This window comes from Ostreococcus lucimarinus, chromosome 4 (genome assembly GCF_000092065.1).
Source record: "Ostreococcus lucimarinus CCE9901 chromosome 4, complete sequence".
Lineage (NCBI taxonomy): Eukaryota > Viridiplantae > Chlorophyta > Mamiellophyceae > Mamiellales > Bathycoccaceae > Ostreococcus > Ostreococcus sp. 'lucimarinus'.
The window spans coordinates 649,787-674,579 of NC_009358.1; the positions used below are offsets into that span (position 1 = coordinate 649,787).

Genomic DNA, 24,793 nt, shown 5'->3' on the forward strand with positions numbered 1-24,793 from the left:
GCGTCGCGTCTCCCTCCTCTCGCGCGCGCGTCCGCCTCCGCGCGTCGTCCTCGCGAATCGCGCGCTTCGCCTCCGCGGTTCTCGCCCTCGCCTTCGCGTTCGCGTCGTCGCGTTCTCGCCGCGCGTCGTCTCGCGCCCTCTCGTTCGCCCTCGCGCTTTCGATCGCCCTCGCGCACGTCTCCGCGAGTCCTTCCCCTCCCGCCCGTCGCGTCCTCGCCGATTCCTCGCCCCCGTACGCGCGCGCCGCGCCGTCGCCCGCGCGTCCGCGCGACCACGCCGTGTGCGTCGGTTCGCCGTCGCGCGCGGTCGGCATCGTCGCGCCGCGAAACCCGTGTCGCGCGAGCGCCTCCATCGACACCGCCGCGCGTCGCGCCGTCGCGCCTTTCGTCGTTTTTTCTTCCCCGTCGTCGTCGTCGTCGTCGTCGTCGTCGCTCGACGTCGCGCCGAGCGCGTCCATGAATTTCGCCGGCATGCGCGCGGCGACCGACCGCGACCGCGCGACTGTGTTTGCAGTCCCGATACACATTTCGCGAATCGTCGCGCGCACGCGATGCGTTAAATACGGTTAAATACGGCGCGACGGCGACGCGAGCTCCGGCGCGCGCGGCGACCGACCGCGACCGCGCGACTGTGTTTGCAGTCCCGATACACATTTCGCGAATCGTCGCGCGCACGCGATGCGTTAAATACGGCGCGACGGCGACGCGAGCTCCGGCGCGCGCGCGCTGACGTGGCGAACCGAAACGGCGCCGTCGTCGCCGCACACCTCGACGGCGCGCGCGACGCGACGGCGCGCGACGCCGGCGCGACGGACGACGGCGCGCGCGCGGGCGGGCGAATCGACCGCGCGCGCGATTCGCGACGCGCGACCGGGCGCGCGAGGACGACGCGCGTCGCGCGAGGACGACGCGCGAGGACGACGCGGGACGTGCTGACGCGGCGTCGCGGCGATGGCGACGCTCGCGCGCGTGCCGCGCGCGCGGAGCGGCACGGAACTGAGCGGGATGGAGGCGAAGAGCGCGAAAACGACGTCGACGACGACGCAGACGGGCGCGAGCGGGGCAGGGGCGACGCGAGGGAAGGGAAGGCGAAGCTGCGTGAAGGCGGCGCGCGGGCGCGGGACGGCGAAGCGACGCGGACCGCGCGTCGCGTTCGCGCGCGAGGTGTGCGAGGTGATCGGACGCGCGGATGCGGACGTCGATCGAACGCCCAGGGGTGAACCGTCGAAGTGTTCGTCGTGTGGATTGCACGTCGTCGGGTACTCGTTCGAGTGTTTGGCGTGCGCGGGGGCGGGCGCGGGGAACGACGGCGGCGCGTACGCGCTGTGCGCGATGTGCTTTACGGCGCACGCGCACTTGACGGCGGCGCCGGAGTTGGCGCGAGCGCACGGGATCACGTATTTGATTCACAAACACGCGCCGTCTGTGTTCGTCAGAGGCGGGGACGACGATCAGATGATGCTCGATGAGATTTTGCGAGATCGTCGCGAGCTCATGGTCAACGGCGGCGCGCCGCCCGAGCGCGAAGCCTCGACCGGGGACCTCGAGCGGTGTTTTGAACGCGAGCGTCAGCCGAGCGCGGGGAGCGACGAATCGGAGGATGTTTTGCAGTATTGTCCCGTGTGATCATCTCGCGCGAGGCTGATGTTTTGTTGTACTTTTAGACCTCATTCTTTTCTCAATATCACAGACTAGTGTCACTTCTTCTTCGCCGCCTCGCGACCTCGAGCGATGGCGAGATCAAACATCCGTTTCAAGTCTGCGTTATCACCGTCGACTTGCAAACCCTCAAAAAACGCTAACGCGGCGTCTTCGTACTCCTCTAACTCTAGCGCGGCCTCGCCCTCGCGGTACCACGCCTTGATGAACATCGGATCGAGCGTCCTCGACGCGCGCGCGTCGTCCCTCGCGCCTTCGTATTTCTTGAGCTTTAGACGCGCCGCCGCGCGATTCGCCCACGTCTTCGCGCACGAACCATCCTGTTCGAGGGATGACGAGTACTCCGTTTCTGCCTCTTCGAATTTCCCCGCCACGAACGCTTCGTTACCCGCACGTTTCGTCTTCGCCGCCGCCTCGGCGTCTCGCGTGACGAATCGTTCCGAGGTCGACGCTGGCGCCTCGCCGGCGTCGACGCCACTGTCTCTTTGCATCGCGCTCAGTTTCGCGGCGACGCGCGCGATGATGGCATCCGTCGTCCACTCGCCCTCGTCATCGGGCGTCGTCACGGGTAGCAACACGTCGACGACGACGCGCCTCTTCGTCGCCGCGGCGGCGTGAATCGCCTTCATGCCTCCCGAATCCGCCTTGTCGGCGTCGGCGCCGCCCTTCAACAGCGCCTTCACCATCGCCTCCGAGCACGTCTCCGTCGCGGGATGCGCGGCGGCGATGTGCAACGCCGTCATACTCCCCTCCGGTCCCGCGTTCACGTTCGCGCCGGCGTCAATCAACACCTCCACGCTCTTCAAATCTCCCGAAGCGCACGCGAGCGCCGTCGCCGCGACGCCGCCCTCGAGCGCGACGTCACACCTCGCCCCGTGCTTCAACAGCGTCTCCAGCATCCCCGAGCACCCTCTCATCGCCGCCACCAGCAACGGCGTCCCCACGTTCGCGCACCGCTGTTCGATCGCCTCCGATATCGTCAGCCCGTACGTCCCGCTCGCGAGCGTCCGCAGCGCCTCCTCGCAGCGCGTCGCGTCCGCGCCGATCCCTTTCGCGTGCGCCCCCATGACGATCTGATGCATCGCTCCCGCCCCAGATTTCGTTAATTTCCTCGCGTCCGCTCCCAGGCTCACCAGCGTCTTCACGCACTCGACGTGTCCGAGCGCCGCCGCCGTCGTGAGCGCGGTGAAGCCCTCGGCGTCGGGCGCGTCGGCGTCGCACCCGAGCTCGCACACCAGCGCCTTGAGCACGCCGACGTCCCCTCGCGCCGCCGCGACGTGCGCGCAAGACCGTCCATCGCCGTCGACGATCGTCGCGACCGCGGACGCGCCGTGCGCGAACGCCGTGGACGCCGCGCGGACGTCGTCGGCGCCGCCGAGCTGAATGGCGCGCATGAGCGTCTGCAGCGCCTCGACGTCGTTCGTCGCGGGCGCGCGACGCGACATGGCGCGCGACGCGACGAACGACGATTGACGACTCCGCGCGCGCGCGCGCGAGGGCGGGACGCGCGGGCGAGCGACGCAATGGCGACGCGATGGCGTCGGCGACCGAACGGCATTCGCCGCGCGGCATTCGCCGACGCCGCGCGTCGAACGATCGCGCGCGCGAGGCGCGGACGCGACGCGCGGACGCGTCCGCGACGCGCGCGCGCGCGTCGAGCGCGCGCGAGAGACGCGGCGAGGAGGCATCGACGGGACGACGCGCGAGGCGTTGAATCATTCCGACGCATTCGCGGTGATATCTCTCGCGCGCGCGCGTGCGAGCGACGGCGGACGGCGCGAGGGGGCGACGAGCGTCGAGCGTCGACGCGAGGCGCGATCGAGGGGCGCGGGCGCGCGGGCGCGAGTGCGATGAGTCACGAGCTCGACGGGTGGATCGCGGCGCTGCGCAAATGCGAGCCATTGGAGGAAGACGACGTCAAGCGATTGTGTCAGATGGCGATCGAGATCTTGGTGGAAGAGTCGAACGTGCAGACGATCGATTCGCCGGTGACGATATGCGGGGACATTCACGGGCAGTTTTACGATTTGTTGGAACTGTTTAAAGTCGGCGGCGACTGCCCGGATACAAACTATTTGTTCATGGGGGACTTCGTCGATCGCGGGTTTTACAGCGTGGAGACGTTTTTGTTGCTCCTGGCGCTGAAGGTGAGGTACCCGGATCGAATGTATCTCATTCGGGGGAATCACGAGTGTCGACAGATCACGCAGGTGTACGGGTTTTACGACGAGTGTTTGCGCAAATACGGGAGCGTCAACGTGTGGCGATATTGCACGGATGTGTTCGATTACCTTTCGTTGTCTGCGCTCATAGATAACAAGATATTTTGCGTGCACGGGGGGTTGTCCCCGAGCATCACGACGATCGATCAGATTCGAACGATCGATCGTAAACAAGAGGTGCCGCACGAAGGCGCGATGTGCGATTTGCTTTGGAGCGACCCCGAGGACGTCTCCGGCTGGGGGCTTTCCCCTCGAGGGGCGGGGTATTTGTTCGGCGACGACGTGTGCACGTCGTTCACACAGACGAATAGCGTAGACATGATCGCGCGAGCGCATCAGCTCGTGATGGAGGGGTACAAGTGGATGTTTAACAAACGGCTCGTCACTGTGTGGTCGGCGCCGAATTACTGCTACCGCTGCGGCAACGTCGCGGCCATCTTAGAACTGGACGAAAACCTGGCGCACGACTTCAAGGTTTTCGAGGCGGCACCGCAAGAGGCGCGCGGGGTGCCGGCGAAGAGGGCGACGCCCGATTACTTCCTGTAATGGTATTTAGAAATTTCACGCCGACGCTACCGTTTTCGGCAAAAGCTCAAGCCGTCGCCGACGGGAATCATACTATAACTCACGCGTTCGTCCCCGGCGACGAACTCGTTGAACGCGCGAATGGCCTCGGTCTGTTTATCGTTCACCTCGGCGTCGGCGACTTTACCGTACCACAGCACGTTGTCCACGATTATCAAACCGCCCGGCCGCACGAGCTCGAGCAGCGCCTCGTAATACTCCCTATACGCGCGTTTATCGGCATCTATGAACCCTAAATCGAACGACCCCGCCCCGTGCGCGTCCAACAACTCCCTCACGCTCTCCTTCGCGTCGCCAAACTTCTCCTTTACGATCCCCTCGACCCCCGCGCGCGCCCAATACCGTCTCGCCGTCGCCAGCGCTTCCTCGCTCTTATCGCACGCGTACAGCGCTCCCTCGCCTCGCATCGCGAGCGCCATCGCGATCGAGCTGTACCCGGTGTACGTGCCGATCTCGACGACGCGCCGCGCGCCGATCATCTCCACCGCGAGCGCCAGCAGCGCGCCCTGCTCCGGCGCCACCTGCATGCGCGCGCCGCGCAGCGCGCTCGTCTCCTCTCGCAGCGCGCGCAGCACCGCGGGCTCGCGCGTGTGACGCAGCACGTACGCGTACAGGTCATCGCTCATCACCAGCGGCGCCGTGTTCCACGGCCCCGTCGACGACGACGACGCGCTCGACGACGACGCGCGCGCGAGGACGGGACGTCGACCGGCGGCGGCGGCGACGACGCGCGCGCGCGACGCGCGCGACGGCGACGCGCGCGACGACGCGGGCGGCGACGCGAACGAGCGCCGCGTCGCCGCGCGCGCCGCGCGGTGCATCGCGCGCGTCGCGCGCGTCGTCATTCGCGCGCGCGAGTGCGCCGACGCCGACGCGACGCGCGCCGAAACGCCTCGGCGAAAACGCACGGACGCGACCGCACAGCGCGACCGATGGCGACGGACGGCGCGCGCGGCGGCGGCGCGACGGCGACGGACGCGAAAAAAAACGATGGACGCACGATTTGGTCGTACAGGGACGAGTGCCAGACGTGGCGCAACTACGACGCGTCGAAGGGGTTGCGATACACGCGAGAATCGATCGATGCGGTGCGTTCGAAGACGTCGCGCGCGCGATGGTCGGAACGACGCGACTGACGGCGCGCGAACGACGCAGATGACGCGCGCGCACGAGTCGTTCGGGGAGCTGACGAAAGACTTGGACATGGACATCGATGATCCGGGGGAGCGGGCGTTGAATATTTTGAGAAGGGAACGCGCGGATCCGACGAGGCCGCCGGACGAGCCGACGCCGTTGCGGTTGAAACCGTTCGACGCCTCGCCGGGAGACGAGACGTGCGTGGTGAAGTATACGTTTAGAAATGAACTCACGACGATCGGGGAGGTCGTCGAGGAGTTGGCGGAGATGCTGGGATTGATGCCGTGCGCGGTGTCGCTCGTGCACGCGGGGCGCGAGCTCGGGCCGCTCGAGCACACGTTGACCGATTGCGGTGTTTGCGCGAATTACGTGGTGTACTGGCGCGTGAAAAATGGCATCGCGGTGGTGACCACCGCGTGATGTAATTTATCGTACTGAGCTAGCGTGCTACGTCTACGTTCCTAATGCGTTGCTAATCGCGCTTCTTCCCGGCGCGGCGAAACCGCGCGACGCTTCGCGCCACTTGCGTCGACAAGAGCGTCTGCGTGCACGCGTACACCAGAGTGATGGCGTAGTAGAAATTTGCGTTCGCAACCCGAGTGTGTATCCACATGTACCACGTCAAAGGGCTCAACAGAGCGACGTACAAGAAACCTCCCGCGATGACGGCGCCGTACTTGACGTACACCAACGGATTTCCACGATCGTCCATGGCGACGACGGAGAGCAGGGAAACGTACGTCACGAAATCGTTCGCGGTCGGATACGGCGCGCACGTCGAGATGGCTATCAAACACAACGTCATGGCGACGAGAGGATCGTCTGCGAACCCAAGCGTCAGCGGCGCGGACAGGGCCAGCGGAATCGCGTTCAGAGCGACGACGTAAAACAGACGAAACTGATCAAACATCGTCGTGAATAGATACCAATGCAACCCAAGATTCGGCGTTTGATCTTCGCTCATCACCGCGAACGTCACCGCGGCGCGCCACCACTTCGGAAAATCGTCCCCCATCGCGACGAAGGACGCCGCGGCGGCGACCGCAAACGCGCCCGCGAACCGCCCCGCGCTCACCACCGCTCGACCTCCTCGACTTTTCACCGCGCGCGCGCTCGTCCACATCAGCGCCGGTGCGAGCGCGACGTAATGCGGGTTCAGTTGCGCCGCCAACGCGAACGCGACGCCCGCGACGACGTCGTTCCCGAGCGTCGCCGCCAACGCGCTCGCGTACGCGCACGCCCGCGTCGCCGTCGCCGTCGTCCGCGCCAAGCGCGCCATCGCGTGCAGCGGATTCATCGCATACATCGCGTACACTCGTCTCACTTTCCCCTCGTCGCGCGTCACGCCGCACGCGAGCGCGCACAGCGCCGCCGCCGCCAACGCGTCCGCCGCCGTCGTCGCCAAGTCCAATCCGAATCCACCCCCGAGCGCGCCCGCCGCCGCCACCGTCCACGGGTGCCCGTGAAACGCGCTCCCGTCGTACGCCGACGCGCCCAGCGCGCGCGCCGCGTGCGCGCCCTCGAGCGTCTTTCGCACCGCGTCCGTCGCCGCGCTCAGCTCGATGCGTTTGCTCAGCGCGTCGCGCGCGAACGGCGCCACCGCGCTCGCGACGCCGACGCACGCGCCGTAAATCGCGACGTGCGCGACGAAGGCGCACCGCGCCGCCCTCCAGCGCGCGCGCGCGGCGTCGCGCGACGCCATCGCGCGACGACGCCGTGGTTTGACGCCGTGACGTCGACGCCGCGCGACAACGCGACGCGACGCGACGACGACGACGCGACGGATGATGACGATCGCGCGCGGCGCGCGCGCGAGCGGATGCGCGACCGCGCGGCGCGCGCTGCGGCAGCGGGATCGCGCGCGCGGCGCGGTCGGCGCGCGCGCGCGCGGCGATGATTTCATCGCGACGCTGCGGCGGCGACGCGCGCGGGCGACGACGACGACGACGACGCGCGCGACGCCGACGGCGCGGCTCGCGGGCGTGATCGACGTGAAACGCGTGACGGAAGTCGCGGGCACGGCGGCGCTGGAGGTGTCGAAGAGCGTGCGCATGCGAGGCGTGGAGGCGCCGGATGTGGATAAATCGTACGTCGCGCGGTCGAGCGCGTTGGAGATGGACGAGGACGGATTGCCGCTGGTGTACGATAAAGCACAGATTCAAAAGTACTGGGATAAGCAAGGCGGGGCGTTGCAACGACGATGGGGGGAGTTTTTAAGCCTGAGCGTGCCGTTTTTGACGAAAGTGGCGACGCTCGCCATCACGGGCGGAAGCGCCGAGTTGAGCAAAAACGACAGAGCGTTGGCGAAGGATGCGAGGATAATCATCGAAAAGCTTGGACCGACGTACATCAAGGCGGGGCAGATGATGAGCGTGAGACCGGACGTGTTGCCGCAGGCGGCGCTGGACGAGTTGGCGGTGTTGCAAGATTCGGTCAAGGCGTTCGAGACGTCGGTCGCCATCGATACCATAGAGAGTGAGCTCGGCGGGCCTTTGGCTGAATTCTTCGATGAAATTAGCGAAACACCCGTCGCGGCGGCGTCGCTGGCGCAAGTGTATCGCGCGAAACTGAAGGGCAAGGATGAGTACGTCGCTGTCAAAGTGCAACGGCCTAAGATTTTGGACACCGTGTCGAAGGACTTGTACGTGTTGCGTCGCGCGGCGGAGGTGTATCAAGGCTTGATTGAGCGTTTCGCGCCGCAACAGCGCACGGATTACGTCGGTTTATTGAACGAATGGGCGGTCGGCTTTTACACCGAGCTTGATTTCTTGAACGAAGCTGCGAATCAGCAAAAGCTGCGCGACCTGTTGATGCAAGAGGAAGTCAAGGACATTTACGTGCCAGAGGTGAAACACGAGCTTTGCACGCGTCGTATCCTCGTAACTGAATGGATGGACGGCGTCAAACTGAGCGATTGCCCGCCAGAAGAGATTCGCGAGTTGGTCGGCATCGGTCAAGAGTGTTTCCTCGTGCAGCTTTTGCAAGTTGGCTTCTTTCACAGCGATCCGCACCCTGGAAATTTGATGAAGCTCAACGATCCGTCCAAGGGCAAGCTGGCGCTTTTGGATTTTGGACTCGTGGCTTCTATTCAACAAGAAGACATGGACACCATGGTGAGCTCGATCATTCACTTGGCGAACAAGGATTACCCAAGTCTGGTCGACGACTTCATCAATCTTAAAATTTTACCGACGGACTGCGACCGGGCCAAGGTCGTGCCGTTGATGGATAAAGCGCTGTCACCGTACGTCAAGGGTGGTGGTGCGAAAAAGTACGAAGCTGAACTGAAGCGCATGTACAACATGGATGGATCGTTGAGTTCCACCGCCGGGGGATTTCAAGCGATGACGCAGGATTTGTTGACGGTGTTGAACGACATCCCGTTCTCGATTCCGCCGTATTTCGCACTCCTCGGACGCGCTGTCGTGACGCTCGAGGGCATCGCGCTTCTGGGCAACCCGGATTATAGGCTCGTGATGGAGGCGTACCCATTCGTCGCTCGAAAGTTGCTTCGCGAAGACCGTCCGGAGGCGCAGCGGGCGTTGCAGGAGGTGTTGTATGCCTCGACGCAAGGCGGTGGGAGCATTTTGCAAGGACGTCGACTCGCAGTGATGTTGAACAGCGCAATGGGCATCGTGGCGAAGAGCGAAGACGTGTTTGTCGATTTAGAAACCATTCCGGAAGACGCCGCGACGCTGGACCAATCGTTGAAGTATTTACTTCAGCCGCAAGCGGCGAGCTTACGGAACTTGCTCGAGCGTGAGGCGGAGACTGCGGCTGATTTGCTCTTGCGCCAGTCGCTGCGAAAGGGCGCGACGCGCCTCTTCGCGCAATTGCCGAAGCCGCCATCCTGGTTGCCGTTCGCGAGCTCGCTGCCGAATCCGCTCGATATCAGTGGGCCAGTATTGTTACCGGTCCGCGGAAGCTCCACGCCAGCGCCGGCTTTCGCGTCGCCGGGGCAGTTATTGGACCTCGCCGCGCCACAGCTCGATCTCGAAGAGGAGGTGTTTGCGATCTCCCTCGGGGATTTGGCCGCCGGTCTGATTGGTAAAGATGCGGCGACGGTATTGACCGGTGATGCGTTCCTCGAGCCGGAGGCCATCGCGGCGCTGTTCTTGAGCATCATCGCCACGGGCGAGTTACCCATCGGTAGCAGTCAAGAGGTGCGACAGTTGGCGGCAAACGCTCGCGATTCGCTTCGCCGCGTCACTCCAGAAGGCGAAGAGAGCGAAGAGCAAAGCTTCGAAGACTTGATCGCCGCCGTGCAGAGGCTCGATGAGAACGAGCGCGAGGTCTTGCAGGCCACTACCTCGCGAGTCATCTCTCGTGTGTACGATAAGTTCTGCGATCGCCTCGTGCCACTGACGGGCGGCGCTCCCGTGGCCGTCGACGAAGTGTCGTCGGTGGCTTTGAACGCGCGATGAACACGCACATTGCTTTTTAGGACACCTGTGTAAGATATATATAAGCGAAAGTCGATTCTTTAATTAAATCCTACCGAGCTACTGATATCAGCTTTGGTGCAATTGCGCGAAGTAATCCTTGTACAGACCTTCGCGAATGGACATGAAGCCGGCGATGTATCGCTTGTACTGCTGCAAGCGCGCGAGCTCCTTCTTCGTGAGCAACGTATGCAATCGCCACACGACGTGCTTGATGTATTGGATCACGAAATAAGTTATCAAACTCGCACTCAAGGAGTACGCACCGCCGTGCTTGATACCAGACCAACGAATTTGCCCTTCTCGCGGGAGCAAGCCCTCGAGTTGCGGGACGCGCGGAAGAAGCGTTCTCAAGCCGTGGGCGATGACGGGCGTCGCACAAATCTCCAAAGCCGCGACGTAAATAGACAAGAACAAGAACACCCACCCGAGGAGCATCAGCGCGATCCCACGGAGCGATCGTTTCAAGTTATCCTTCTTGTTCAATTCGTTCGTTTTAATAACTTGATCGATGCGATCTTCGATGCGCGTGCAATCCTCCTTCATCGTCGTCAGGTTTTTCTGCACCGTCAAACGAATCGCTCTATCGATGTCTTCACACACCTCCTCGATAGCGTTCGGAATTGGGACGGTCAAATCGTCTCGTGGCAGATAAATCGTCGGTAATTTGAACGCGTGCGAATTCTTAATTCGCGAGCTCAAGTTTTGCGTAATCTGAATCAAAACCCGCTGTCGATCGTGCTCCTTCTCTACCTGGTCCGCCTTCGACATGTAATACGCCAGCTTGTCCGCGTGGTTCTCATTCAACGCCTCGATGACCTTCATCGTGCGCTTACACAGCGCCTGACCGATCGGGTCAAAGAACACCAAAATTAAGTCAACGTGGTCGGCGAGCGACTCGATGACTTTCGCCACGTCAAACGGGTAGCACATATCGCCATCCACCAACCCCGGCGAGTCCACGATGTCGACGCAACTAAAGTTTTTCTCCTTACTCGTCGAAATCTCGGTAAAAATGTTCGCATTCAAACCCTCGACGTTCTGCACGCCTTCCAAATAATCGTAAAACGCGAACGTCGCGTCTCCCTTCAGCGTCTCCCGCTTCCTTCCGCTCGTCACGAACGTGAACCCACGCGTCTCGATCGCAACCCCCGTGGTTTGCACGCTCTCTCCGATGTACCAATTTATGAACGAGCTCTTCCCCGCGGAGTGATTCCCGATGATCATCGCGCTCACCTTCTTCCTCGGCTTGAAGCACTTCACCCTGAGCAGCGCGTCGTTCGCGATGTCGAGCAACCCGATCGACGTTCGCGACGTCGACGACCCAGCCCCCGGGCTCGGTCCTCGTTCGTACAATTCGTGTATGCTCTTCAGGATGCGCTCCTGCGCGTCGTCGCGGCGTCGCATCGTCGCCGTCGTCGTCGTCAGTCGTCTCGGTCGCGTCGCTCGCGCGTCGTCGCGTCGCTTTTCGCGTCGTTTTCGCCCCACGCACGTTCGGCGACATCGCCAGCGCGCCGGCATCGTTCGAGGTGTTCACTCGCTTCGCTTTGCCCGCGCTCATGCTCGCCGCGCGCGCGTCCGCGCGTCGTCGTCTGCGGTCGCGCGCGTCGCGTCGTCCCAGCCGTTGGTCGGCGGGACAAGATGATGCGCGACGCGCGCGTCCGCACAGCGCATCGCGCGAGCTCGCGAGCGCGACGCGGGCGAGAGAAACGCGCGCGGAGGACGTCGCGGCGCGCGCGCGCGCGAGCCGCGATGTCGAGCGCGGGCGCGGGCGCGGGCGCGGGCGCGGGCGCGGACGACGTGTTGGACGCGCGCGAAACGCTGGCGGACGGAGGTAAACGCCTCGCGCGCGCGCTCAGGGGACCGTTCGCGCGCGCGCAGCCGCACTGGAAGTCGTTCGCGCAGTTGACGTTCGCGTGTCCGACCGCGTCGGAGGTGCCGGGGCGGATGAAGAAGAATTTGCAACAGTTTGGATACTGCTACGTCAGCCTGGCGGCGGCGCTGGCGGCGTATAACGCGCTCTCGCGCGCGCTCCTCGCGGTGATGCTCGCGGGAGCGTTCATCGGACATCATTACGTCACGCGCGTTCGACGGGCGCCGATCGAGATCGGTGGGCGAGTCTTCGGCGCGAAGACGCAGGGCGTCGCGTGCGCGGCGGCGACGGCGATTTTCTTTTGGAAGTTTATCACCGACGTGTTTTTCAGCGCCGCGTCCGTGGCGCTCGCGTTCGCGGCCGCGCACGCGGTGATGCGCGTGCCGGAACCGAAGACGGACGAGGACGAGGGCGAGATTCCGTTGTTGCGCGATTTCGCCGCCGCGTACAGGGAGAGCGGCGCCGACGACTACGTCCCGCCGCAAGTCTCATCCACGGTTCGCGGTCTGTTCGCCTCCGTCTTCGCGCGCAAGTGAGGCGAGCGATGTCGCACCAATATAAACGACGCGCGCGTCGGCGCACCGCGCCGCGTCCCGCGCGTCTCGTGTAACTAATAAAAATCCCAGCGGCTCGACGCTTCGTCCGCACTCGTCGCCGATGCGCGCGAACGCCGACACTCGACTGGCGTACGCGCGCGTCGAGCTCGTGCCGTATCGCGCCGAACACGTCGAGCGTTACCACGCGTGGATGTCCGACGAGCACCTCCTGGAAGCCACGGCGAGCGAGCGCCTGAGCGCGGACGAAGAGCTCGCCATGCAGCGCGAGTGGGCGCGCGACGAGCGAAAGTGCACCTTCATCGTCCGCGACGCCGCGACGCACGCGATGATCGGCGACTGCAACCTCTTCTTCAACGACCACGACGACGACAGGGCGTGCGAGATCGAGATAATGATCGCCGAGCGCGCGTTCAGGCGGCGCGGGCTCGCGCGCGAGACGCTCGAGGCGTTCACCGCGTACGGCGCGTGTTCGCTCGGCGTCACCACCTTCGTCGCGAAGATCGGGTTCGGCAACGACGCGTCGAACGCGTTGTTTAAATCGTTCGGTTTCGTCGAGCGGAGTCGAAGCGAGGTGTTCGAGGAGACGACGTACGCGCTGCGCGCTCGCGACGCCGCCGACGCGCCGACGCCGCGGTTCGCCGACGCGTGGGCGCGAACGACGCGCGATTCCTACGACGCCTTCGAGGCGGCGCGCGCCGTAAAATAACATGACCGCGAGCCGTTTCGCGCGCGCGCGATAGACGTAGCGATAGATGTAGCGATCAGCGATAGACGTAGCCGAGCGCCGCGTCGCCGTCTCGGTCGGTCGGTCGTCACTCGCGCGCGCGCATGGACAGACTCGCGCCGCCCGCGCGGCGCGCGCACGTCCTCGCGTGCGGACGCGTCGCGTACGAGTGGGAGCAAACGCTGGACGCGGTGTCGGTGTACGTGCGCGCGCCGCCGGGCGCGCGCGGGCGCGACTTGGACGTCGCGCTCGAGCCGACGCGCGCGCGCGTCGGCGTCAAGGGAAACGCGCCGTACATGGAGCACGAGCTCTGGGCGCGCGTCAAGGCGAGCGAATCCACGTGGACGCTCGCGGACGGCGAGCTCGCGTTGACGCTGGTGAAGGCGACGCGAGGCGAGGCGTGGCGGTCGCCGTTCGCGGCGCACGGCGACGCGAGCGACGCGAAGGAAGACGAGCGAGATAAGCAGCGGTTGATGCTGGAGCGGTTTCAGGCGGAGAATCCTGGATTCGATTTCAGCGACGCGAGCTTTAACGGGCAGACGGTGCCGGACGCGTCGACGTTCATGGGAGGGTGCGGCGGCGGGTGAGCGACGCGCGGCACAACGAGACGCGATGGCGCCCGCGGTGGATGATTACGACGAATCCTACGACGCGCTCGATGACGCGCTGAATGAAGAGTTATCCGCCATCGAGAGCGATTTGATACGTCTGAACTCGCGGTCGTGGCCGAAACCAGAGGATGGGGAAGACGCGCGCGGGGCGCGTCGGTTTCGCGACGGCGCCGAAGCCGAGCGCGCGGAAGTCGTCGTGCTCGACGACGAAGACGGGACCGTGGAGGCGGCCGCGTGGATGACGCGCGCCGAGGATGCCATGGTGCGTGGCGCGCGCGAAGACGGCGCGGTGTCGACGAGGACGGCGTCGGGGTCGTTCGCGCGCGCCGAGACGAGACGCGACGCCGACGCCGATGAACGAGACTTTCAAACGGACCCGCGTCGCGCGAGATGGACTTTGGCGTTCTTGCTCGTCTGTCTCTCGCTGTCGTTCGTCGCGTTTGCGTTTAAGCGCGGCGAAGACGGACTGTTGAGCCCGATGCGCGTCGTGGAAAAGTTGGCGTATCGCGGCGCGACGAATCGAATCGTCGCGTACTACGATCCGGCGCGCGTCGTCGAGATGCAGCGAAAATGGATCGAGACCCTCATGGATGAAAAGGTGCTCCTTATCGAGAGATTACGTCGCGCGCGACGCATCGCTGACGAAAACCGCGAATCAGCGCTCGCGTGGCGGCGCGCGTACGTCGACTGTCGCGCCAACAAAAACGCCTTCGCCGAGCCGAAGCCAATCGTCGCGAAGCCGCACGACGCCACCTCGTGGTCTCCCGCGTGGTCGTGGTACGCCCATCCTCGATCAAAGTCGACCGTAAAAACCGTGAACGTGATCCGTCGGTTTTGTCCGATCGTCGCGGAACTCCGACTCCGACGAATCGTCGAGTGGATGGCTCGCCGACTCGTCTCGACGAAACGATAGATGGCGCGTCTTGCCCGCGCGCACGAACGAGCAACGCAAGAACCCATCGCAGACAATGTAACGCAACGCAACGCAGTCACGCACGCATTCACCGTTCGTCTACCGATCTACTCAACTACTCTTATTACACATCGACGTTCGCGTCAGTTCGTCACCGCCGTCGCCACGATTTTCCCTTGCGTCTCCAAAATCCCCTCCACGTCCGCCTCCCTGACCCGTCCCTCGGCGACTAGCGCGTGTAACCTCGCCGAGAGCCTTCGCACGCACGCGTCGCGCGCCCCTCGCACCGTGCCTCCGCAGTGCGTCACCGCGAACGCCGCTCGCCGTCCTCGAAACCCCTCCATCGTCGTCACCGCCCCTCGCACCGCGCGCGCCCGCTCGCGATCGCATCGCACGACGCACACCCCCGTCATCGCGTCCGCGTATCGCACGCTCAGCGCCGCCACCGCGCGCCCCGCGCCGACGTCGCCAAAGTTTTCCTTGACGGCGTCCCGAATGGCGTCCAGTAAATCCCTCTCCTTGCGCGCGTCCTCCATCGCGCGCCCGTCGTTGTGCGCGATCTCGACGACCAAGTAGCGGTTCTTGAACCTCACCATGGCGCGGCGTCGCGCGAGGCGCGCGCGACGCGGTGTGGCGACGATCGTCTCGTCGATTGTCGTCGCCCGCGGCGGCATTGACGCGCGCGCGAGGGCGTCGCGATGTACGCCACCGCGAGCGCCAACTCGGACGTCGTGCGGAACAGATCGTTCGCGTCGCACTCGCGCTCGCACAGCGCGGAGCCGCTGGACGTCGAGGGCGGACGCGGCGCGCGCGAAAAGACGCAACGAAATGAATTCAGCGCGCATCCGAACGGCATTCATAATCGCGTGCAGCGCGCGATCCAGCGCGACGCGAAGGCGCTGACGAACGCGGCGATCGTCGCGGCGGTCGTGTGCTTCTTGCTGGCGTGGCGCGCGTCGTGGACGGCGGCGAGCGTGTTCGTCGCGTGCGCGGGGTCGTTGGCGTTCGCGGGACACCTGGCGCGGTGGACGCTGGCGGTGGACGAGGGAAGCGAGGACATGCGCGCGGTGAGCGATGCGATTCGAGACGGTGCGGATGGATTCTTCGCGACGCAATACGGATTGATCAGTCGATTGGCGGGCGTGGTGGCGGGGTCGATCTTTTTCGTGTACTTGTTCCGAGCGACGACGCCCGAACAGCAAGAGGCGGGCGTCGGCGCGTTTACGATGGCGACGCTCACGACTGTGAGTTTTGTGAGCGGTGCGGTGTGTAGTGGAGTGAGTGGATACGTTGGAATGTGGGTGAGCGTGCGGGCGAACGTGCGCGTCGCGAGCAGCGCGAGACACGGGGCGCGAGAGGCGCTCACGGTGGCGCTGCGCGCGGGCGGATTCGCGGCGTTGATCGTCGTCGGCATGACGGTGCTGGGGGTGACGATCTTGTTTTCGGTATTTTCGTTCATCTTCAGCGTCGGTCGCGACGGTGGCATGGATGTGCATGAAATTCCTCTCATGCTCGTCGGATACGGCTTCGGCGCGTCCTTCGTCGCGCTCTTCGCGCAGTTGGGCGGCGGTATCTACACCAAAGCCGCCGACGTCGGCGCCGATTTGGTCGGCAAAGTTGAGCAGGGCATTCCCGAAGACGACCCAAGAAATCCTGCGGTGATCGCGGATTTGGTCGGCGATAACGTCGGCGACTGTTCAGCGCGCGGGGCGGACCTGTTCGAGTCCATCGCCGCCGAAGTCATCTCGGCGATGATTTTGGGCGCCACCATGGCCAAGAGCGCGGGCATCGAAGACTCCACCGGTTTCATCATGTTTCCACTCGTCATTCACGCGATGGACTGCATCGTGAGCGCGTGCGGTATCATGTCGATAAGCGAAACGTCTACTCGTCGTGAGGATCCTTACAAAGTTCTCAAGGGTGGGTACAACGTCGCCATTTCGCTCGCCGTCGTCGGATTTGGCGTGGCGTGTCGCGTCATGCTCGTCTCGGACAAACATCCAGGAGCGTGGTTTTCCTTTTACATGTGTGGGCTGATCGGTATCGCGTGCGCGTATGCTTTCGTGTTCATCGCGCAGTACTACACCGATTACAAGTTCCCGCCCGTACGTCACATCGCCGAAGCGTCGACAACCGGTCACGGCACGAACATCATCGCCGGCATTGGCGTCGGCATGGAATCCACGGCGGTGCCCGTAATCGTGATCTCGATCGCCATCATCTCCGCGTACTGGTGCGGCAACGCGAGTGGTATCACGGACGCTAATGGTAAAGCGATCGGTGGGCTGTTTGGCACCGCTGTGGCGACCATGGGTATGTTATCGACGGCGGCGTACGTGCTCACTATGGACGTCTTCGGGCCGATTGCCGACAACGCCGGTGGCATCGTCGAAATGTCGGATCAACCCGAAAGCGTTCGCGATATTTGCGACGAACTTGATGCCGTCGGAAATACGACTAAGGCTACGACGAAAGGTTACGCCATCGGTTCCGCTGCCCTGGCGTCCTTCTTGTTATTTTCGGCCTTTATGGATGAAGTCACCGCGTTCACGGGGAAGCCTTTCAATCAAGTTGACATTGCGATTCCAGAAGTCTTCGTCGCCGGCCTGCTCGGTGCCGCACTCGTCTATCTATTCTCCGCGTGGTCCATCACCGCAGTTGGACGATCTGCGCAAGAAGTCGTGCGAGAAGTGAGACGGCAGTTTGCCGAACGTCCGGGTATCATGACGGGCGAAGAGAAGCCAGATTACGCTCGATGCGTCGCCATAGTCGCCCAGAGCGCGTTGCGCGAGATGGTTCGACCTGGCGCGCTCGCAGTTTTGAGCCCAGTTGTGGTTGGCATCGTATTCAAAAACCTTGGCGCGGCGACAGCGCAAGAGCTGCTCGGCGTCAAAGCGGTCGCCGCGTTCTTGATGTTCGCCACCGTCGCCGGTATTTTGATGGCGCTCTTCTTGAACACAGCGGGAGGGGCTTGGGATAACGCCAAAAAATACATCGAGACCGGGGCGCACGGTGGCAAAGGAAGCGAAGCACACAAAGCGGCGGTCTCAGGAGATACGGTTGGCGATCCGTTCAAAGACACCGCCGGACCAAGCATACACGTGTTGATAAAGATGCTCGCGACGATTACTCTAGTCATGGCTCCGATGTTCCTCGACGCCGTTTAAAAGTGTAATTTAATAAGTGCTGCTGAAATTAAAGGGGAGTGCTGTACGTTGCTCGTCGAGAAAATTTGAATGATCAGTTATTGGTTGCGAGCGCTTACGCGCCGCGACCGATTTGCGCGGCTTGACCTTGCATCAAGCCCATGCGAATATCGCGGGACGCCTCCGCGACGGCGCCCGGACCGGAAGGCACAAAAATGGTCGAGTTGCCGCCTTGCGTGCCGACTTCCTTCATGGTGTCAAAGTACTGCGTCATCATCATCATCTCCAAAACGTCTTTGCTTGAGATACCATCCACAGATTCTTGGAAGTCAACCACGGATTCGCGCAAACCGGCGATGATGGCTTGACGTTGACGCGCCATCCCCGTACCCGCGAGATACTTGGACTCCGCATCGGCTTCGGCAGCCTTGACGACCATGATCTTATCCGCCTCGGCGCGATCTTGCGCCGCGACTCTCGCGCGCTGCGCGGCGTTGATCTCGTTCATCGCCTGTTTGACTCGCGCGTCCGGCGCGATGTCCGTCACGAGCGTGTTCATGATTTGATACCCGAATCCCTCCATCGACTTGCTCAGCAACTCCTTCACGCTCTGCGCGATCTCTTCCTTGCTCTCGAACACGTCGTCCAACTTGATCCTCGGCACCGTCGATCGCACGACGTCGAACACGTACGACCGAATCTGCGCCTTGGAATCCGTCAGTTTGTAAAACGCGTCGTACAATCGCGTCTCGTCCATCGACAGCACCTGATACTGCGTGCTCACGACGATCGTCACGAACACGTTATCCTTCGTCTTCGTCTCCACGCTCACGTCCAGCGACTGCACGCGCGTCGACACCGTCCCCGCGACCGCCTGCCCGATGAACGGGTTCACGAAGTGGCACCCCTCGCGCGCGAAGAACGCAAACTTCCCGCACTGCTGGATCACCTGCACCGTGCCCGTGGGCACGCACGTGAAGCAGCAGCACCCCGTGGGGCCGGCCGTCATGTCGGTCGTCGTCGTCGTCGCGCGGCGATGTGCGTCGTCGTCGCGATGCGATGGCGCGCGAGATCGCCACGTGGCTTTTTTAAAAAATAAAACTGTTTGCGCATATAAAAAGTATAAAAAGCCTTTTTATACTTTTTATATGCGCAAACAGTCCGACGCTCTTTTCGACACCGCGCCGCTGGGCACGCCGGACAGCGACACACGATGGCGACGGCGCGCGCGACCGCGGGCGCGCCGGCGCGCGCGACGACGGCGCGCTGGATCGCGACGCGATCGCGCGCGACGCGCGCGACGCGCGGGACCCGCGGCCGCGCGCGCGCGACGCCGAACGACGGCGAAGCGCACGCGGCGTACCTGCGAGACGTCGCGGCGACGCGCGCGCCGGCGGAGCTCGAGGCGCTCGCGCGCGTGCTCGACGCGCTGGGGTGCGAAACGATCGCGCCGAACGCGCGGCGAGGGATCCACCCGCTGGTGATGCCGCTGGCGAGGACGCGCGAGGGAGGGGTGATCGGACTCATGGTGACCGAGGACGACGGCGAGGCGACGCCGGTGGTCGAGGTGCGGGACGGCGCGCACGCGACGATGCTGGCGAAGAGCGCGAGGGATTACGTGCACAGAGCGATCGTCGAGGAGGAAGCGATGAGCGATGAGCAGACGACGACGGTGGCGGCGGCGGCGGGCGCGGTGGGGGTGAGCCTGCACGCGCACGGGGCGTTTAAGACGTCGGGGAAGGAGTTCGACGTGTACGTGACGACGCAAATCGGGAAGTTTCCGTCGTCCATGGAGGGGCTGGTTCGGAGACACTTGAAACGAAACGACGAACAGTCGGCGTTGATCACGTGTGATCTGTACAAGGCGACGTTCGGCGATTGGGGGGCGCCGCACGTGTTCATCTCTGATTTATATTCCAAATTAGGACGCGACGAGGAGGCGCGAGACGCCGCGCGACAGGCGTTGCAAACGCCGTGGTCCACCATCGGCGGCAGAGACGCCATCACGCGAATGATTGACGTCGCCGGGTGGTCTGGTAAGACCGTGGCAGAGATCAAAGAAGTCCTAGAGAGCCGACGCGGTCCATCCGCGGCGGCGTTCGACGGCCCGAAGAGCGAAAAGCAACTCGCGCGCGAAGAGGGCGAGCTCTTGCTCGACCAAATCGCCGCGGGTGAGATCGAATCCTCGACCGTCAATCAGCGTTTGGCGGAGTGTTACATGAACGCCGGCAAGCCCGCGCTCGCGAAGTTCATCATGTGCGGCGCGGGGATGCCGGCGCTGTGAGCGCCGATAGCGAGCATTGGAATTTAATATCGAACCCCACAACGCGACTCAACATGATGCTCCGATCGCACGACGACGACGACGACCACGTCCGAAAGACGCTCGACGAGGCCGAAGACGACGCAGTCGAAGAATTTTTCACGCGTTGCCCGCGACTGACGCCACCGCGCGGACGAGGACGGACTCGCGCGCGCGACCGCGACGGTTGGCCTTCTGGCGCCGCCGCGCGCGCAAAGGGCGCGCGGTGTGCGACACCACACCCGACGGCGACGGCGTCGAGATTTTCGCACGGTACCGGCGATGAGATCGATTACGACGTCGTGCGCGTGAAGGCGTTCGCGGTGACACCGCCGGGCTGTTCTCCGCCAACGTCTCGTCGTCGATATCGCTCGGCGTCGTCCGACGACGACAACGACGAGAACCAGAGTCCGAAGGACGAACTTCGACGACTCAAGCGTCGAGGCGCTGAACGCGCCGAGAGACTGTTACACAGTGTGTCTCCCGTGAGGTTATCGCGAAAGCGACAGGCGCTCGAACAGGTTGAAGAAATTCGACGCCGCCAAGATAAAGTCATCGACGATATGGGTGTGTTGCTCGCGAAGATGCACTCGCTAAAGGTCGCGTCAAGTCGATCGAGCCCGTGATGCGAGACGATCGACGCGATATGATACGAACTGAACTACGTGATTCGATTATATGTACACTTTTGAACTCTACCCCGCGAGCGCCTCGTCGTCGGCGACGGTCATGGTCGCGTCCTCGGGCTCTTGCTTTAAAGTTTTCTTCGCCGTTGCGAGGGTTTTCTTCGCCACCGTGGACAATTGAGACGCCGACGGTTTCCCCGGTCGTTTCTTTGTGCTTTTCGCTTTCGTTTTCTGCGCCAACGGTGCCTCCGGCTCCATGGGAACGTCGATGACGACTTCAATCTTTGGTTCGATCGGCGCCGCCGCCGCCGCGTCGGGCTCCTCGGGCGCGGGCTTCGGTTTCGGCGGCAAGGGCGGATACCGCGCGCGCACCTTCTTAAACGCTTCGATCGTCGCGTACGGCATTCCAGTCACGGGATCCTTATACTTTGCCGGCAAACCGGTGATGACGCACTTGTCCTTGTGCGCCGGAGTCGGCTTGTTTTGCCGCAACGGTTCGGGCGTCTCGGCGCCGCGCGCGAGCTCAATCATCGTCGCCCCCTCGTCGACTTTCGCCGAGCTGCGATACACCAACGATGGTCCTTCATACGCGTTCGAGACCGTCGGCGCCTTTTTCTTCATCTCCGCCTCCAGCGTGAGTAAACGTTCCAAATCAATCAAATTCCAATACTCCGTCTCCTTCGCCTCCTCGAGCAACTCCTCCTGCGTCCACGTCCTGTGTTCAACCTTTTGCCGCTCTTGCGCCGGTTTCGACGCGCGCTCCGCGCGCATTCGTTCGCTCCGCTCCAAAATCGCTTGCGCCGTCGACCGTTTCGATTTCCGCATCTCAAAATCCCCTCCCGCCGCCGCCGCCGCCGTCGTCGCCCTCGCCCCCCGCGCGTTCGCGTCGCCGCGCCCGTCCCCCACCGCCGCCGCCTCCCCCCCCTCGCCCGTCCCTCCTCCCCCCGCCCCTCGCGCATCCTTCCCTCGCCTTTCCGGCGCCTTCAGCGTCCTCTTCGCGCGTTCTCTCGCCACTCGCACCTCTCCCTCGCTCTCGCTCGACTCGCTCTCGTCGAAGTCGTCCTCGAACACGTCCTCCGGCTCCTCCTCGCTCTCGTACGCGTCGTCCCCGCTCTCCTCCGCCAGCGCGTCTTGGTTCCAGAACGCCTCATCCGCGCTGTCCTCGTCCTCGAGCAGCGTCGCGAGCCGTCGTCCGCGCGTCGATCGCGACGGCAGCGCCGAGACGTACCGCGGCGCGTCCGCCGCGCCCATCGTCGCGCGCGCGTCGCGCGTCGCGCGTCGCGGCGTCGCGTCGCTCGAATCGCCGCGCACGGCGCCGATCCGCGCGCACGCGCGCGCGTCGCGAATCCGCGCGTCGCGACGTCGCGTCGCGAATCCGCGTCGTCCAATGCCGCCGACGACGCGCGCGCGACACGACGGCGCGCGCGCGCGCGCGGACGGGACGCGCGACGGCCGACCGTCGACCGCGTCGACCGCGCGCGATGGCGGACCTCGACGGCGCGCGCGCGGCGCTGCGTCGCGCGGTCGAGCGGCTCGAGGGCGGCGGCGCGCGCGACGACGGCGGCGCGGACGACGACGGCGGCGCGCGACGACGGCGCGCGGCGTCGCGGCGCGCGCGCGCGGACGTCGATCTGCACCACGCGTTGGGCGCGCGCGCGGAGCGGGCGATCGAGCGCGAGACGGGGGCGTACGCGAGCGCGGCGAGCGCGGCGAGCGCGGCGAAGGACGCGAGCGAGGACGCGTACGAGAGCCTGGCGCACGTCGCGCGAGGATGCAGCGCGAGAGCGTTCGTGCGAGGGTTGGGGACGTGGACGACGACGCTGAGCGAGCGGGTGAGGGCGAGCGAGCGAGGAGGGGCGAGCGGGGCGACGCGGGCGGCGAGCGAGGCGCTGCGGGAGACGCTGACGCGGGCGGGCGGACTGGCGGACGTGCCGGGGGTGAGGAAGGAGTGCTCGAACGCGATCGCGACGGCGTCGAGCGGGATGGTGCGGATGATGACGCAGGGAACGCGCGAGGGGTTCGAGTTGGCGACGACGTGCGCGAGGTGGCATCCGGGGGCGCTGCGGCCGCACGCGGCGGCGCTGGAGAAGGCGTGCGCGGCGATCGTGAGTTCGAGCGAGGATGAAGACGCGCGCGGGCGCGCGGTGGTGTGTTTGGCGGCGCTGCCGAGAATCGCGGGCGATGCTGGGGCTTGGAGCGCGCACGCGAGGCGCGTGATGTACGCCGCGCACTCGGCGATGCACGACGCGTTCGAAGGCGCCGAGGACGGCGAGCTCAAGCGTCAACTCGACGTTACGCTCGCACCTCCGACCGAAACGTTGCCGAAACCGTTCACCGAGGGAGGGTGGCCGCTCGGTTCGATCGAGGCTTTGGTTTCAATGTTGGAGTGTCTCGAGGAAATGTGTCGCGCTCGATTTCCGTGCGCCGTGCCGATGCCCACCGCCGCCGCGGTGACGCTCGTCGCTCGAGCGCTCGCGTGCGATGGCACGCCGGTGGCGTCCATACCGGGGCTTCCACCGTCTCCGGTGGCGCCAGAGCTCGTCGTCGCGTTGCCGCGCGTGCACATCGCGGCTTTGGGGGTATTAGAGGCGCTACTAGAGACGGCGCGAACCACGGCGCTGCCGCAGGGAGGTAGAATAGCTAGAGCTCTCGAGGGCGTGCTGCGGGCTAGCGCGCCTTCGCCGAGCGACGTCGAGAATGGGGAACCAATTCGGCATCGCATGCACGCTCGCGCGTGCGCGCACGACGCCATCGCCATTGCTTCGTACGCGCTCGGCGGGGCGTACGTGAGCGGCGAGCTCGCATCCGCGGTCGCTTCGTTCGTCATTCAAGATGCGAAACCGTGTGGAACGGGGAAGAGCGCGCTCGCCAGCGGTGGTCAACAAAGCAAAGCGAGTGCGAAGAAACGCAAAAAAGGTGGCGCGTGGGGTAACGCCACGGCAGAAGGTTTGGACGATCTCACTACGGCTGCGGCTTTGGACGATATGAGCGGCCCCTCGGCGGGGTCGGCGGCTTTGGAAGCCATCAAGTTGCAAACATCCGCGCTGCGAGCGCTGACTGCGATGCTCACGATCGCCGGCGCCATGCTCGCTCCGGGCATTCGATCGAGAATGGACGTCACGATCTCACAAGCAATCGCGCAAGTGTGCGATTTGTCCGCGCCGATGGCTGAGGTGGACGACGCGAGCGCCGAACGCCGCGATGCGGCGTTCGACGCTCTCCTCGCGTCCGTGCTGGCACCTCGACCTTTCCGATCGCCGAATCTACCCTTAGCCGTGGCTGTGTTCGCCAAGGGTTCGTGCGATCCGCAGACGTCGAAGAAGTGCGCGCAGGCGGCGCTCGCGATTAACGCGTTGTTGCACCCGTCGGCGCCGCCGTTGGCTTCGCAAGCCATTGCGCCGCCTGTCGAGCGCATGGGTGCCGAAAGTAACGCGATGGCACCACAGTGGGCGTCATTTACATTTGACGCGCACACTGCGGCGAACGTCGGCGCCGCTGACGCGCTGCGAGCGAGCGTTGGTGATTATTACAAGACGGCGGATGCGCCGACGGCGATAAACGCCGCGGTCAAACAGAATGCCGTGGCGCCTGCACCCGTCGATGATGAGCCCGACGGCGAGAATGTCGATATGGAAAACAGCGAATTGCCGGCGAATGCAAACGCAACCGTGCAGCCGGCCGAGGTCGAGGCGTTCAAAAACGTCCCCGTCTCCGGATTCGGAGCGGCCGCCGGCGCGCCGGCGTTCGCCGCGCCAAAGGCAAATGTCGAACCACCGACGGACTTCATCTCCTTCTCCGCACCCGCGAATAAAAAGGCCAAATCGGACATGTGGGACACCAATCCCGAACCCGTCGGTCTCGGCAGTGGGAAGTCTAAAGTCGTCATGGAGCTCTCCGACGACTCGGACGGAGAACTACCCGAAATTCACAGCGGCGACGACGAAGACGAAGAAGACGAAGAAGACGAAGAAGACGAAGGCGAAGAAGACGAATAATA

General features: G+C 64.3%; 18 protein-coding genes across 18 annotated transcripts; 11 read left to right on the top strand and 7 right to left on the bottom strand.

Moving 5' to 3' along the window:
• Positions 1-1,004: 1,004 nt before the first annotated feature.
• On the top strand, positions 1,005-1,625 carry OSTLU_31294 (predicted protein; the record flags this gene model as incomplete). Its single annotated transcript, XM_001417269.1, has 1 exon — positions 1,005-1,625. The coding sequence occupies one exon, from the start codon at positions 1,005-1,007 to the stop codon at positions 1,623-1,625; it is 621 nt and encodes a 206-aa protein (XP_001417306.1).
• An 89-nt stretch (positions 1,626-1,714) lies between these two features.
• OSTLU_3710 (predicted protein) lies at positions 1,715-2,977 on the bottom strand (the record flags this gene model as incomplete). The annotated part of the gene is made up of 1 exon (XM_001417521.1): positions 1,715-2,977. A coding segment is annotated over one exon (1,263 nt), but the record flags the coding sequence as incomplete, so codon positions are not given.
• Positions 2,978-3,508: 531 nt separating this feature from the next.
• Positions 3,509-4,426, top strand: OSTLU_12475 (predicted protein; the record flags this gene model as incomplete). Its single annotated transcript, XM_001417270.1, has 1 exon — positions 3,509-4,426. One exon carries the CDS (start codon positions 3,509-3,511, stop codon positions 4,424-4,426), a length of 918 nt encoding a protein of 305 aa, XP_001417307.1.
• Positions 4,427-4,452: 26 nt separating this feature from the next.
• OSTLU_37392 (predicted protein) lies at positions 4,453-5,091 on the bottom strand (the record flags this gene model as incomplete). The annotated part of the gene is made up of 1 exon (XM_001417522.1): positions 4,453-5,091. The coding sequence occupies one exon, from the start codon at positions 5,089-5,091 to the stop codon at positions 4,453-4,455; it is 639 nt and encodes a 212-aa protein (XP_001417559.1).
• A 306-nt stretch (positions 5,092-5,397) lies between these two features.
• On the top strand, positions 5,398-6,022 carry OSTLU_31298 (predicted protein; the record flags this gene model as incomplete). The annotated part of the gene is made up of 2 exons (XM_001417271.1): positions 5,398-5,553; positions 5,621-6,022. 2 exons carry the CDS (start codon positions 5,398-5,400, stop codon positions 6,020-6,022), a joined length of 558 nt encoding a protein of 185 aa, XP_001417308.1.
• Positions 6,023-6,074: 52 nt separating this feature from the next.
• OSTLU_31299 (predicted protein) lies at positions 6,075-6,617 on the bottom strand (the record flags this gene model as incomplete). Its single annotated transcript, XM_001417523.1, has 1 exon — positions 6,075-6,617. One exon carries the CDS (start codon positions 6,615-6,617, stop codon positions 6,075-6,077), a length of 543 nt encoding a protein of 180 aa, XP_001417560.1.
• Positions 6,618-7,716: 1,099 nt separating this feature from the next.
• On the top strand, positions 7,717-9,171 carry OSTLU_37336 (predicted protein; the record flags this gene model as incomplete). Its single annotated transcript, XM_001417272.1, has 2 exons — positions 7,717-8,873; positions 8,922-9,171. Coding segments are annotated over 2 exons (1,407 nt in total), but the record flags the coding sequence as incomplete, so codon positions are not given.
• A 942-nt stretch (positions 9,172-10,113) lies between these two features.
• Positions 10,114-11,451, bottom strand: OSTLU_87071 (predicted protein; the record flags this gene model as incomplete). Its single annotated transcript, XM_001417524.1, has 1 exon — positions 10,114-11,451. The coding sequence occupies one exon, from the start codon at positions 11,449-11,451 to the stop codon at positions 10,114-10,116; it is 1,338 nt and encodes a 445-aa protein (XP_001417561.1).
• Positions 11,452-11,710: 259 nt separating this feature from the next.
• Positions 11,711-12,453, top strand: OSTLU_31302 (predicted protein; the record flags this gene model as incomplete). The annotated part of the gene is made up of 1 exon (XM_001417273.1): positions 11,711-12,453. The coding sequence occupies exon 1, from the start codon at positions 11,797-11,799 to the stop codon at positions 12,451-12,453; it is 657 nt and encodes a 218-aa protein (XP_001417310.1). The 5' UTR covers positions 11,711-11,796.
• A 121-nt stretch (positions 12,454-12,574) lies between these two features.
• OSTLU_7831 (predicted protein) lies at positions 12,575-13,072 on the top strand (the record flags this gene model as incomplete). The annotated part of the gene is made up of 1 exon (XM_001417274.1): positions 12,575-13,072. A coding segment is annotated over one exon (498 nt), but the record flags the coding sequence as incomplete, so codon positions are not given.
• A 230-nt stretch (positions 13,073-13,302) lies between these two features.
• Positions 13,303-13,785, top strand: OSTLU_87073 (predicted protein; the record flags this gene model as incomplete). Its single annotated transcript, XM_001417275.1, has 1 exon — positions 13,303-13,785. The coding sequence occupies one exon, from the start codon at positions 13,303-13,305 to the stop codon at positions 13,783-13,785; it is 483 nt and encodes a 160-aa protein (XP_001417312.1).
• Positions 13,786-14,287: 502 nt separating this feature from the next.
• On the top strand, positions 14,288-14,722 carry OSTLU_31305 (predicted protein; the record flags this gene model as incomplete). The annotated part of the gene is made up of 1 exon (XM_001417276.1): positions 14,288-14,722. One exon carries the CDS (start codon positions 14,288-14,290, stop codon positions 14,720-14,722), a length of 435 nt encoding a protein of 144 aa, XP_001417313.1.
• Positions 14,723-14,865: 143 nt separating this feature from the next.
• Positions 14,866-15,318, bottom strand: OSTLU_31306 (predicted protein; the record flags this gene model as incomplete). Its single annotated transcript, XM_001417525.1, has 1 exon — positions 14,866-15,318. One exon carries the CDS (start codon positions 15,316-15,318, stop codon positions 14,866-14,868), a length of 453 nt encoding a protein of 150 aa, XP_001417562.1.
• A 102-nt stretch (positions 15,319-15,420) lies between these two features.
• On the top strand, positions 15,421-17,898 carry OSTLU_31307 (H+-PPase family transporter: proton; the record flags this gene model as incomplete). Its single annotated transcript, XM_001417277.1, has 1 exon — positions 15,421-17,898. The coding sequence occupies one exon, from the start codon at positions 15,421-15,423 to the stop codon at positions 17,887-17,889; it is 2,469 nt and encodes an 822-aa protein (XP_001417314.1). The 3' UTR covers positions 17,890-17,898.
• On the bottom strand, positions 17,872-18,899 carry OSTLU_49504 (predicted protein). Its single transcript, XM_001417526.1, has one exon. It carries the CDS (start codon positions 18,875-18,877, stop codon positions 17,984-17,986), a length of 894 nt encoding a protein of 297 aa, XP_001417563.1. The 5' UTR covers positions 18,878-18,899; the 3' UTR covers positions 17,872-17,983.
• A 182-nt stretch (positions 18,900-19,081) lies between these two features.
• On the top strand, positions 19,082-20,207 carry OSTLU_31309 (predicted protein; the record flags this gene model as incomplete). Its single annotated transcript, XM_001417278.1, has 1 exon — positions 19,082-20,207. One exon carries the CDS (start codon positions 19,082-19,084, stop codon positions 20,150-20,152), a length of 1,071 nt encoding a protein of 356 aa, XP_001417315.1. The 3' UTR covers positions 20,153-20,207.
• A 247-nt stretch (positions 20,208-20,454) lies between these two features.
• Positions 20,455-22,047, bottom strand: OSTLU_24450 (predicted protein; the record flags this gene model as incomplete). The annotated part of the gene is made up of 1 exon (XM_001417527.1): positions 20,455-22,047. The coding sequence occupies one exon, from the start codon at positions 22,045-22,047 to the stop codon at positions 20,866-20,868; it is 1,182 nt and encodes a 393-aa protein (XP_001417564.1). The 3' UTR covers positions 20,455-20,865.
• Positions 22,048-22,790: 743 nt separating this feature from the next.
• On the top strand, positions 22,791-24,791 carry OSTLU_31311 (predicted protein; the record flags this gene model as incomplete). The annotated part of the gene is made up of 1 exon (XM_001417279.1): positions 22,791-24,791. The coding sequence occupies one exon, from the start codon at positions 22,791-22,793 to the stop codon at positions 24,789-24,791; it is 2,001 nt and encodes a 666-aa protein (XP_001417316.1).
• Between the last annotated feature and the right edge of the window lie 2 nt (positions 24,792-24,793).

What these genes read in the sequence shown, in the direction of transcription:
- OSTLU_49504 (XM_001417526.1), bottom strand. Translation starts at nt 18,877, where the DNA reads ATGACGGCCGGCCCCACGGGGTGCTGCTGCTTCACGTGCGTGCCCACG.